The 13,946-nt window shown below is 42.4% G+C and overlaps 1 protein-coding gene across 10 annotated transcripts in view; it reads right to left on the reverse strand.

Moving 5' to 3' along the window:
- Window positions 1–104: 104 nt before the first annotated feature.
- The window catches only part of LOC110512506 (patatin-like phospholipase domain-containing protein 2), a 48,747-nt gene continuing 34,905 nt past the window's right edge, over window positions 105–13,946 (reverse strand). Inside the window, exons 8-10 of one of the 10 annotated variants that reach the window (XR_016490308.1) lie at window positions 13,706–13,828; window positions 6,233–7,639; window positions 105–6,054 (exon numbers count right to left, since the gene is read on the reverse strand). Coding sequence is in view for 1 of the 10 variants with exons in the window: in XM_036961083.2 (XP_036816978.2) it covers window positions 7,258–7,639; window positions 13,706–13,828 (505 nt within the window). In the remaining 9 variants the exon portion in view is untranslated. Of the gene's footprint in view, window positions 7,640–13,705; window positions 13,829–13,946 lie in introns of all 10 variants that reach the window. The other 9 variants (XR_016490303.1, XR_016490307.1, XR_016490314.1 and 6 more) reach the window with 9 other exon arrangements.

Genomic DNA, 13,946 nt, shown 5'->3' on the forward strand with positions numbered 1-13,946 from the left:
TATATATATATATATATATATATATATATATATATATATATATATATATATATATATATATATATATATATATATTTAAAAAAATACAAAATCAAAAGTCCAACCTGAATTAACATTTTATTGAAAGCAATTAAAGACAACAAAAAAAATCCAAAATTAAGTAAGCGTTTATATTTATTTTAAATCCAGAACCCATAATTTATTTAATTTCATCTACAGTTAAAGGATATACTGTATGCAGTGAACCATCCATATCATTCACTGGCATTTCCATTCAGTATTGACCAATGTGTGTAATAAAAAATATGAAAAACAACATTCATACTAAACTAACAACAAAACACATGTCTATTTTCAATATTTATCCCATGTGTTCGTTCATGTAAAGTATTTTATTTTGTATTATTATTGACATGTATTCCCGTTGGATCTCATTGTATATTTCAGAGTCATGCTGATTGTTTGTTGGTAAGACAGAATCATGTGTCCGTGGTACATTTTTAAATACTGTAATAGCAAGGTATTGTCAGGTTATTAATAAATATTATCAAAACAAGTTGACCTGTAGAAAGTGGCACAAATAAACAGTACAATTGGTTCAAAATTAATACTGCATTGGTTGGCACATGCATAGAGTCCCTTATAGTCATTAGTCATACAGAGAGCCAGGTACTGCATAGAGTCCCTTATAGTCATTAGTCATACAGATCTCTAATAGAGTCCCTTATAGTCATTAGTCATACAGATCTCTAATAGAGAGTCCCTTATAGTCATTAGTCATACAGAGAGCCAGATACTGCATAGAGTCCCTTATAGTCATTAGTCATACAGATCTCTAATAAAGAGTCCCTTATAGTCATTAGTCATACAGATCTCTAATAGAGAGTCCCTTATAGTCATTAGTCATACCGAGCTCTTTTCCCTTATTATATTCTTGGTCTTTTCTCAGGTCTGTTGGTGCTGCTGGGTCAGTTCACTTGGCACCTAACATTAGATAACACTCTGAAACAGAGTGAAATGTCCAATAAGACATGCTTGTTTGTTTTCGTTGTCCGTTTGGAAACAGTTTTGCGTCGGTGTGCCCTGCTGAACACAGTTCTGTGTTTGAGTAGAGACTGTGTTCAGCCTGTGTTCAGCCTGTGTTCAGCCTGTGTTCCTGTGTTCAGCCTGTGTTCAGCCTGTGTTCCTGTGTTCAGCCTGTATTCCTGTGTTCAGCCTGTGTTCAGCCTGTGTTCCTGTGTTCAGCCTGTATTCCTGTGTTCAGCCTGTGTTCAGCCTGTGTTCCTGTGTTCAGCCTGTGTGTTCAGCCTGTGTTCCGCCTGCATGTGTGTTCCTGTGTTCAGCCTGTGTGCGTGTGTGTGTGTGTGTGTGTTCATGGTTGATTGTTTTTCCTAGCCACCTTGCTGTTTGGGGTTTTAGGCTGGGTTTCTGTACAGCCCTTTGAGATATCAGCTGATGTACGAAGGGCTATATAAATACATTTGATTTGATTTGGAGAATATATATTTATTTTTAATTTATTTTAATGTAGCAATAGCAGAAACAGTCGGGTTGGTTCCTCGGTTAGATTTAGTAATGTAACGTGAGTTCTGGACTAACTCATCTCAATTGAAATACTTAAAAATAACAACAACAAAAAAAATTAAGTTCCGGGCTAAATTAATCTGTGTCTGGGAAACTGGCCATAGAAGTAATGTAATATAATCACAAAGCATAACTCCTGTTCTAATCTAGAACGTTCAGTTTGAGTCACATCAAAGTAGGGTCATCTTCGTGACTGGCCCATTTATTTTCAGCTCCAAGTAAAGGCAGAGGGCTTAAACAGGTGATGTGGTCATCATCATGACTCAATAGAAATAAGTAAGAGGGATATCCCTCCTTTGTCATCTTATTGACTTTAGATCATATTAACTAGGCAAGTCAGTTAAGAATAAATTCCTTTTTACAATGACAGCCTAGGAACAGGGGCAGAACAACAGATTTGTACCTTATCAGCTTGGGAATTTGATCTTGCAACCTTTTGGTTACAAGTCCAACACTCTAACCACTAGGCTACGTGCCTCCTCTAACCACTAGGCTACGTGCCTCCTCTAACCACTAGGCTACCTGCCTCCTCTAACCACTAGGCTACCTGCCTCCTCTAACCACTAGGCTACCTGCCTCCTCTAACCACTAGGCTACCTGCCTCCTCTAACCACTAGGCTACCTGCCTCTCTAACCACTAGGCTACCTGCTCTAACCACTAGGCTACCTGCCTCCTCTAACCACTAGGCTACCTGCCTCCTCTAACCACTAGGCTACCTGCCTCTCTAACCACTAGGCTACCTGCTCTAACCACTAGACTTCCTGCCTCTAACCACTAGGCTACCTCCTCTAACCACTAGTCTACCTGCTCTAACCACTAGGCTACCTCCTCTAACCACTAGGCTACCTGCTCTAACCACTAGGCTACCTCCTCTAACCACTAGGCTACCTCCTCTAACCACTAGGCTACCTGCTCTAACCACTAGGCTACCTGCTCTAACCACTAGGCTACCTGCTCTAACCACTAGGCTACCTGCCTCTCTAACCACTAGGCTACCTGCCTCTCTAACCCCTAGGCTACCTGCCTCTCTAACCACTAGGCTACCTGCTCTAACCACTAGGCTACCTGCTCTAACCCCTAGGCTACCTGCTCTAACCACTAGACTACCTCCTCTAACCACTAGGCTACCTCCTCTCTAACCACTAGGCTACCTCCTCTCTAACCACTAGGCTACCTCCTCTCTAACCACTAGGCTACCTCCTCTAACCACTAGGCTACCTCCTCTAACCACTAGGCTACCTCCTCTAACCACTAGGCTACCTCCTCTAACCACTAGACTACCTCCTCTAACCACTAGACTACCTCCTCTAACCACTAGGCTACCTCCTCTAACCACTAGGCTACCTCCTCTAACCACTAGGCTACCTCCTCTAACCACTAGGCTACCTCCTCTAACCACTAGACTACCTCCTCTAACCACTAGGCTACCTCCTCTAACCACTAGGCTACCTCCTCTAACCACTAGACTACATCCTCTAACCACTAGGCTACCTCCTCTAACCACTAGGCTACCTCCTCTAACCACTAGGCTACCTCCTCTAACCACTAGGCTACCTCCTCTAACCACTAGGCTACCTCCTCTAACCACTAGGCTACCTCCTCTAACCACTACTCTACCTCCTCTAACCACTAGGCTACCTGCTCTAACCACTAGTCTACCTCCTCTAACCACTAAGCTACCTGCTCTAACCACTAGTCTACCTCCTCTAACCACTAAGCTACCTGCTCTAACCACTAGTCTACCTGCCACCCTAATAATAATAATAATAATAATAAGTAGTACATGTCAATGACGGACACGGTAATGATAAGACACAGTGGAAAATAGATCAGATCAGAAGAGATCAGATCAGATGAGATCAGATTTTGCTGCCGACTCACTGACCCTCATTTAAGGACTGACACACTTTCCCAACAGTAAAATGACGTGATCAACAGCAAATACTATCAGATATCTGTATATACATGACCAGATGCTTATCGTCTTACAGTCAAAAGGCTATGTTGAATGGACAACTCCTGGAATGAAACAGATAATAAAACCCTCATTTACCAGAATGCAATTCACTGGGGAACCACAATCAATAGAACCAATAGAACCTGACGCGAGAGACTCCAGATGTGACTGACATGAACATCTTCATTAGTAACTTAGAAAGAGGAGGAATCTAATAGCAACAACCAGGATGGGTTGATAATATGACCAGGATGGGTTGATAATATGACCAGTATGGGTTGATAATATGACCAGTATGGGTTGATAATATGACCAGGATGGGTTGATAATATGACCAGTATGGGTTGATAATATGACCAGGATGGGTTGATAATATGACCAGGATGGGTTGATAAAATGGGTTGATAATATGACCAGGATGGGTTGATAATATGACCAGGATGGGTTGATAAAATGGGTTGATAATAGGACCAGGATGGGTTGATAATATGACCAGTATGGGTTGATAATATGACCAGGATGGGTTGATAATATGACCAGGATGGGTTGATAATAGGACCAGGATGGGTTGATAATATGACCAGTATGGGTTGATAATATGACCAGGATGGGTTGATAATATGACCAGTATGGGTTGATAATATGACCAGGATGGGTTGATAATAGGACCAGGATGGGTTGATAATATGACCAGTATGGGTTGATAATATGACCAGGATGGGTTGATAATATGACCATGTTGGGTTGTTAATATGACCAGGATGGGTTGATAATATGACCAGGATGGGTAGATAATATGACCAGGATGGGTTGATAATAGGACCAGGATGGGTTGATAATATGACCAGGATGGGTTGATAATATGACCAGGATGGGTTGATAATAGGACCAGGATGGGTTGTTAATATGACCAGGATGGGTTGTTAATATGACCAGGATGGGTTGTTAATATGACCAGGATGGGTTGATAATATGGGTTGATAACATGACCAGGATGGGTTGATAATAGGACCAGGATGGGTTGATAATAGGACCAGGATGGGTTGATAATAGGACCAGGATGGGTTGATAATATGACCAGGATGGGTTGATAATAGGACCAGGATGGGTTGTTAATATGACCAGGATGGGTTGTTAATATGACCAGGATGGGTTGTTAATATGACCAGGATGGGTTGATAATATGACCAGGATGGGTTGATAATATGGGTTGATAACATGACCAGGATGGGTTGATAATAGGACCAGGATGGGTTGATAATATGACCAGGATGGGTTGATAATATGACCAGTATGGGTTGATAATATGACCAGGATGGGTTGATAATATGACCAGGATGGGTTGATAAAATGGGTTGATAATATGACCAGGATGGGTTGATAATATGACCAGGATGGGTTGATAAAATGGGTTGATAATAGGACCAGGATGGGTTGATAATATGACCAGTATGGGTTGATAATATGACCAGGATGGGTTGATAATATGACCAGGATGGGTTGATAATAGGACCAGGATGGGTTGATAATATGACCAGTATGGGTTGATAATATGACCAGGATGGGTTGATAATATGACCAGTATGGGTTGATAATATGACCAGGATGGGTTGATAATAGGACCAGGATGGGTTGATAATATGACCAGTATGGGTTGATAATATGACCAGGATGGGTTGATAATATGACCATGTTGGGTTGTTAATATGACCAGGATGGGTTGATAATATGACCAGGATGGGATGATAATATGACCAGGATGGGATGATAATATGACCAGGATGGGTTGATAATATGACCAGGATGGGTAGATAATATGACCAGGATGGGTTGATAATAGGACCAGGATGGGTTGATAATATGACCAGGATGGGTTGATAATAGGACCAGGATGGGTTGTTAATATGACCAGGATGGGTTGTTAATATGACCAGGATGGGTTGTTAATATGACCAGGATGGGTTGATAATATGACCAGGATGGGTTGATAATATGGGTTGATAACATGACCAGGATGGGTTGATAATAGGACCAGGATGGGTTGATAATAGGACCAGGATGGGTTGATACTATGACCAGGATGGGTTGATAATATGACCAGGATGGTGCCTTTGGCTTCTGGACAACGAAAGAAAGTTGATATGAAAACCAATAGAACAGGAGTTAACGGCATGAGGAAGTCTATATATAATAATTGATTCCATGTTGCTACGGATGATTTTTGGCAAGGCTACTTAGACGCAAGGTAAGACACACCTCATTATTTGAAGTAAAGTAACACGTTCAGGTTTCAAACAATTATACTGTCTCCACATTACATTATACTGTCTCCACATTACATTATACTGTCTCCAGCTCACGTTACATTATACTGTCTCCACATTACATTATACTGTCTCCAGCTCACGTTACATTATACTGTCTCCACATTACATTATACTGTCTCCACATTACATTATACTGTCTCCACATTACATTATACTGTCTCCACATTACATTATACTGTCTCCAGCTCACGTTACATTATACTGTCTCCACATTACATTATACTGTCTCCACATTACATTATACTGTCTCCACATTACATTATACTGTTTCCACATTACATTATACTGTCTCCACATTACATTATACTGTCTCCAGCTCACGTTACATTATACTGTCTCCACATTACATTATACTGTCTCCACATTACATTATACTGTCTCCTGCTCACATTACATTATACTGTCTCCAGCTGGTAGGCAGACTATAGCCTATGACTATAGCCTATGCATCTGAATGGCGAATGGGAGGCGCTTTATGAGTTGATATTGACAAATAAAAATAATTCCTTTTTAATCATAGCCACAAGTTTTTAACAAGCGGTTGCATTTAGAATTGTTATTTGTTGTGCAATGACTGGGCTGACCAATGACTGGGCTGACCAATGACTGGGCTGACCAATGACTGGGCTGACCAATGACTGGGCTGACCAATGACTGGGCTGACCAATGACTGGGATGACCAATAACTGGGCTGACCAATGACTGGGATGACCAATGACTGGGATGACCAATGACTGGGCTTCCAACAGCAGGCTTCACTACAGTAGCCTACAGGAGCTACTGTCGCTGTCTGATAGGTAGTATTCATCTCCTCGAACTAGTCTCTGTATGCTGTGCGCATGTGACAAATAAAATGCATGATTACTAATGGAAATACACACGTGGCAATTTTAATTTCACAAAATTATTCAAATGAACCTATAGACCGATAAGCATGACCCGGGTGAAATGTATTTTCGGTCGGGCTAACCGGCTAACCGGTTCATCGATAACATCCCTAGTCCTTGAACATGTTTGGTATCAACAGTCAACAGTAAAGACTTTTTACTGTTTATTATCTTAATGACTTGAATATATTTTTTTATGTTTTGTAAAAGTCACATTGACACGATGCAGATCAGCGGCTCCTTGTAGGTTCCTGGGTATCCTCGGCATCCCAATGGGCAGGTGAGTGAATCAAATGTTAGCGAACAAGGCACTGTGTCATCGATGATGAGACAACACACGTTGGTGTACTGTCCCTTTAATTTGAAGGTGTCTACCTGGCTGTTATACCTGTTCTACCTGTCTACCTGGCTTTTATTAGAATCTGTCTGTAATACTAAATGGTCACCCCCCCTCCCCCCCAGGGGGCCCTCAGTGTCTCCTGAATGGCATACATTATATTACTATAGTGAGGCTGGAAGAGCCGCAGTAGAGTTGTGGTTTTCACTGAGCCTCCTCATCATCAGCCCCATCCCCTCTACCTCCTCTGGGTTTATGATGGGGGATGTAAGAGACAGGGCTGGTCCTGGTCCTCCTTCCCCAGCTCTGGTGGACCCTCCTGGGACTGTGCTCCCTCCTGTGGGACCCCCGGTGTAGAAGGAACCCTGGAGGTCCAGGTTAACACAGAAGAAGCCCGGCAGCAGCTGCCTCTGGTACTGGTCCAAACGACTGATAACATCCAGGATAGAGGAGCTGCCTCCACTCACCCATCTTGGGAGCAGGCTGGCAGGGATGAGCTGGGCAGGCAGGGACTGGCAGTGACGCAGCTCCAACTGGTAGGAAAACCTAGAGAGAGAGAGAGACTCAATACATTATGAGGGCATACGGGCTTAAAATGAGAGTGTGGAAAAGTGTCTGTAGGAAAACCTAGAGGGATACGATGGACATAACATTTACGATACCAAATTTAAATTTACAAAAACAAAAAAAGACTGCGTTTTTGTCTTTTGAGCTTGTAGTCATGAAATCTATGCAGCCTACTCAATCACTGTTTATAGCTACTGTTACCAGGCCTCCTGGGCCATATACATAGTTCCTCACTGAGTTCCCTGAATTCCTATCGGACTTTGTAGTCATAGCAGATAATATTCTAATTTTTGGTGACTAATATTCACGTGGAAAAGTCCACACACCCACTCCAAAAGGCGTTCGGAGCCATCATCGACTCAGTGGGTTTTGTCCAACATGTCTCCGGACCAACTCACTGTCACAGTCATACTCTGGACCGAGACTTCTCCGGTGGAATAAATGTTGGGGATCTTAATGTTTTTTCTCATAATCCTGGACTATCGGACCACCATTTTATTACGTGTGCAATCGCAACAAATAATCTGCTCAGACCCCAACCAAGGAACATCAAAAGTCGTGCTATAAATTCTCAGACAACCCAAAGATTCCTTGATGCCCTTCCAGACTCCCTCCACCTACCCAAGGACATCAGAGGACAAAAATCAGTTAACCAGCTAACTGTGGAACTTCATGTAACCATAGCAATACTCAAGATATAGTCGCACCCCTAAAAACATTTGTCATAAGAAACTAGCTCCCTGGTATACAGAAAATACCCGAGCTCTGAAGCAAGCTTCCAGAACATTGGAACGGAAATGGCGCCACACCAAACTGGAAGTCTTCCGACGAGCTTGGAAAGACAGTACCGTGCAGTACCGAAGAGCCCTCACTGCTGCTCAATCATCCTATTTTTCCAACTTAATTGAGCAGAATATTTTTGATACTGTCGCAAAGCTAACTAAAAAGCAGTAATGAGAGGATGGCTTTCACTTCAGCAGTGATAAATTTGTGAACTTCTTTGACGAAAAGCTCATGATAATTAGAAAGCAAATTACGGACTCCTCTTTAAATATGCATATTTCTCCAAAGCTCAGTTGTCCTGAGTCTGCACAGAACTGCCAGGCCCTAGGATCAAGGGAGACACTCAAGTTTTTTAATCCTGTATCTCTTGACACATTGATGAAAATAATCATGGCCTCTAAACCTTCAAGCTGCATACTGGACCCTATTCCAACTAAACTACTGAAAGAGCTGCTTCCTGTGCTTGGCCCTCCTATGTTGAACATAATAAATGGCTCTCTATCCACCGGATGTGTACCAAACTCACTAAAAGTGGCAGCCTCTCTTAAAAAAGCCAAACCTTGACCCAGAAAATATTTTAAAAACTATCGGCCTATCTTCCATTCCTCTCAAATGTTTTTGAAAAAGATGTTGCGCAGCAACTCACTGCCTTCCTGAAGACAAACAATGTATACGAAATGCTTCAGTCTGGTTTTAGACCCCATCATAGCACTGAGACGGCACTTGTGAAGCTGGTAAATTACCTTTTAATGGCGTCAGACCCGAGGCTCTGCATCTGTCCTCGTGTTCCTAGACCTTAGTGCTACTTTTGATACCATCGATCACCACATTGTTTTGGAGAGATTGGAAACCCAAATTGGTCTACACGGACAAGTTCTGGCTTGGTTTAGATCTTATCTGTCGGAAAAGATATCAGTTTGTCTCTGTGGATGGTTTGTCGTCTGACAAATCAACTGTACATTTCGGTGTTCCTCAAGGCTCCGTTTTAGGACCATTATTGTCTTCACTATATATTTTACCTCTTGGGGATGTCATTCGGAAACATAATGTTAACTTTCATTGCTATGCAAATGACACACAGCTGTACATTTCAATGAAACATGGTGAAGCCCCAAAATTGCCCTCGCTAGAAGCCTGTGTTTCAGACATAAGGAAGTGGATGACTGCAAACTTTCTACTTTTAAACTCGGACAAAACAGAGATGCTAGTTCTAGGTCCCAAGACACAAAGAGATCTTCTGTTGGGTCTGACAATTAATCTTGATGGTTGTACAGTCGTCTCAAATACAACTGTGAAGGACCTCGGCGTTACTCTGGACCCTGATCTCTCTTTTGACGAACATATCAATACTGTTTCAAGGACAGCTTTTTTCCATCTACGTAACATTGCAAAAATCTGAAGCTTTCTGTCCAAAAATTAGGCAGAAATATGTAGCCATGCTTTTGTTACTTCTAAGTTAGACTACTGCAATGCTCTACTTTCCATCTACCCGGATAAAGCACTAAATAAACTTCAGTTAGTGCTAAATAAGGCTGCTAGAATCCTGAGTAGAACCCCAAAATTTGATCATATTACTCCAGTGCTAGCCTCCCTACACTGGCTTCCTGTTAAGACTAGGTATCATTTCAAGGTTTTACTGCTAACCTACAAAGTATTACATGGGCTTCCTCCTACCTATCTTTACGATTTGGTCCTGCCGTACATACCTACATGTACGCTACGGTCACAAGACACAGGCCTCCTTACTGTCCATAGAATTTCTAAGCAAACAGCTGGAGGCAGGGCTTTCTCCTATAGAGCTCCATTTCTGTAGAATGGTCTGCCTACCCATGTGAGAGACGCAGACTCGGTCTCAACCTTTAAGTCTTTACTGAAGACTCATCTCTTCAGTGGGTCATATGATTGAGTGTAGTCTGGCCCAGGAGTGTGAAGGTGAACGGAAAGTCACTGGAGCGACGAACCGCCCTTGCTGTCTTTGCCTGGCCGGTTCCCCTCTTTCCACTGGGATTCTCTGCTTCTAACCCTATTACAGGGGCTGAGTCATTGGCTTACTAGGGCTCTTTCATACCGTCCACTGTAGCGTCCTTAGCATCACTTGAGTGGGCTGAGTCACTGACTTGATCTTCCTGTCCGGTTTGGCACCCCCCCCGGGTTTGTGCCGTGGGGGAGCTCTTCGTGGGCTATACTCGGCCCCGCTCTCACGATGGTAAGTTGGTGGTTGAAGATATCCCTCTAGTGGTGTGGGAGCTGTGCTTTGGTAAAGTGGGTGGGGTTATATCCTGCCTGTTTGGCCCTGTCCGGGGGTATCGTCGGACGGGGCCACAGTGTCTCCCGACCCCTCCTGTATTTATGCTGCAGTAGTTTATGTGTTCGGGGGGCTAGAGTCAGTCTGTTATATCTGGCGTATTTCTCCTGTCGTATCCAGTGTCCTGTGTGAATTTAAGTATGCTCTCTCTAATTCTCTCTCTCTTTCTCTCTTTCTTTCTCTCTCTCGGAGGACCTGAGCCCTAGGACCATGCCTCAAGACTACCTGGCCTGATGACTCCTTGCTCTCCCCAGTCCACCTGGTCATGCTGCTGCTCCAGCTTCAACTGTTCTGCCTGCGGCTATAGAACCCTGACCTGTTCACCGGACGTGCTACCTGTCCCAGACCTGCTGTTTTCAACTCTCTAGAGACAGCAGGAGTGGTAGAGATACTCTGAATGATCGGCTATGAAAAGCCAACCTGTTGCACCCTCGACAACTACCGTGATTATAATTATCTGACCTTGCTAGTCATTTATGAACATTTGAACATCTTGTCCATGTTCTGTTATAATCTCCACCCGGCACAGCTAGAAGAGGACTGGCCACCCCTCATAGCCTGGTTCCTCTCTAGGTTTCTTCCTAGGTTTTGGCCTTTCTAGGGAGTTTTTCCTAGCCACCATGCTTCTACACCTGCATTGCTTGCTGTTTGGGGGTTTAGGCTGGGTTTCTGTACAGCACTTTGTGACATCAGCTGATGTAAGTAGGGCTTTATAAATACATTAGATTGATGGAGGATTATAAAGTGTCTGTAGGAAAACCTAGAGGGATACGAGGGACACGGAAGAGTATTTTGAGGTCATACAGAAAGTTTGTTTTTTCCACCCCACTCCACCCCACCTCACCCCACCCCACCTCACCTCACCTCACCCCACCCCACCCCACTCCACCTCACCCCACCCCACTCCTCTTCGCTTGTTTTGGTGTATTTTAGACTTGTTCTATTGTTGCTACATTCACTTAGCTACTGACTTGTTCTATTGTTGCTACATTCACTTAGCTACTGACTTGTTCTATTGTTGCTATTCACTTAGCTACTGACTTGTTCTATTGTTGCTACATTCACTTAGCTACTGACTTGTTCTATTGTTGCTACATTCACTTAGCTACTGACTTGTTCTATTGTTGCTATTCACTTAGCTACTGACTTGTTCTATTGTTGCTACATTCACTTAGCTACTGAATTGTTCTATTGTTGCTACATTCACTTAGCTACTGACTTGTTCTATTGTTGCTGTATTCACTTCGCTACTGACTTGTTCTATTGTTGCTACGTTCACTTAGCTACTGACGTGTTCTATTGTTGCTACATTCACTTAGCTACTGACTTGTTCTATTGTTGCTGCATTCACTTAGCTACTGACTTGTTCTATTGTTGCTACGTTCACTTAGCTACTGACTTGTTCTATTGTTGGTACATTCACTTAGCTACTGACTTGTTCTATTGTTGCTACATTCACTTAGCTACTGACTTGTTCTATTGTTGCTGTATTCACTTCGCTACTGACTTGTTCTATTGTTGCTACGTTCACTTAGCTACTGACGTGTTCTATTGTTGCTACATTCACTTAGCTACTGACTTGTTCTATTGTTGCTGCATTCACTTAGCTACTGACTTGTTCTATTGTTGCTGCATTCACTTAGCTACTGACTTGTTCTATTGTTGCTACATTCACTTAGCTACTGACTTGTTCTATTGTTGCTACATTCACTTAGCTACTGACTTGTTCTATTGTTGCTATTCACTTAGCTACTGACTTGTTCTATTGTTGCTACATTCACTTAGCTACTGACTTGTTCTATTGTTGCTACATTCACTTAGCTACTGACTTGTTCTATTGTTGCTATTCACTTAGCTACTGACTTGTTCTATTGTTGCTACATTCACTTAGCTACTGAATTGTTCTATTGTTGCTACATTCACTTAGCTACTGACTTGTTCTATTGTTGCTGTATTCACTTCGCTACTGACTTGTTCTATTGTTGCTACGTTCACTTAGCTACTGACGTGTTCTATTGTTGCTACATTCACTTAGCTACTGACTTGTTCTATTGTTGCTGCATTCACTTAGCTACTGACTTGTTCTATTGTTGCTACGTTCACTTAGCTACTGACTTGTTCTATTGTTGGTACATTCACTTAGCTACTGACTTGTTCTATTGTTGCTGTATTCACTTCGCTACTGACTTGTTCTATTGTTGCTACGTTCACTTAGCTACTGACGTGTTCTATTGTTGCTACATTCACTTAGCTACTGACTTGTTCTATTGTTGCTGCATTCACTTAGCTACTGACTTGTTCTATTGTTGCTGCATTCACTTAGCTACTGACTTGTTCTATTGTTGCTACATTCACTTAGCTACTGACTTGTTCTATTGTTGCTACATTCACTTAGCTACTGACTTGTTCTATTGTTGCTATTCACTTAGCTACTGACTTGTTCTATTGTTGCTATTCACTTAGCTACTGACTTGTTCTATTGTTGCTACGTTCACTTAGCTACTGAATTGTTCTATTGTTGCTACATTCACTTAGCTACTGACTTGTTCTATTGTTGCTGTATTCACTTAGCTACTGACTTGTTCTATTGTTGCTACATTCACTTAGCTACTGACTTGTTCTATTGTTGCTACGTTCACTTAGCTACTGACTTGTTCTATTGTTGCTACGTTCACTTAGCTACTGACTTGTTCTATTGTTGCTACATTCACTTAGCTACTGACTTGTTCTATTGTTGCTACATTCACTTAGCTACTGACTTGTTCTATTGTTGCTACGTTGTCGCGAGGTTAACCTACAAGGAAGCATTTCACTGCACTGTGTACATTAGGTGTATATGACTAATAAACTAACTTGAACAAACGTGTACAAACTGTGAGTCGGTCTGTCGGTCTGTCAGAGTGTGTGGTGTGTGTGGTGTTTGTGGTGTGTGTGTGTGCGTGCGGTTGGCATCTCACTTTGCAGAGACCCTGTTGGACACAGTCTTGGTGGCCCGTGTCACAGCACACTGTAGCATCTTAATCGTTTGTTCTCCGATCCATCCCACGTCCTCCTGCACATCAGGCAGCCATTCTAACAGTCTGGGAGGAGAGACAGGACATTAGTAATATATAATAATATATAACAGTCTGGGAGGAGAGACAGGACATTAGTAGTATATAATATATAACAGTCTGGGAGGAGAGACAGGACATTAGT

This window comes from Oncorhynchus mykiss, chromosome 2 (assembly GCF_057628025.1).
Source record: "Oncorhynchus mykiss isolate SJ-2025 chromosome 2, ASM5762802v1, whole genome shotgun sequence".
In the NCBI taxonomy this organism is placed as follows: domain Eukaryota; kingdom Metazoa; phylum Chordata; class Actinopteri; order Salmoniformes; family Salmonidae; genus Oncorhynchus; species Oncorhynchus mykiss.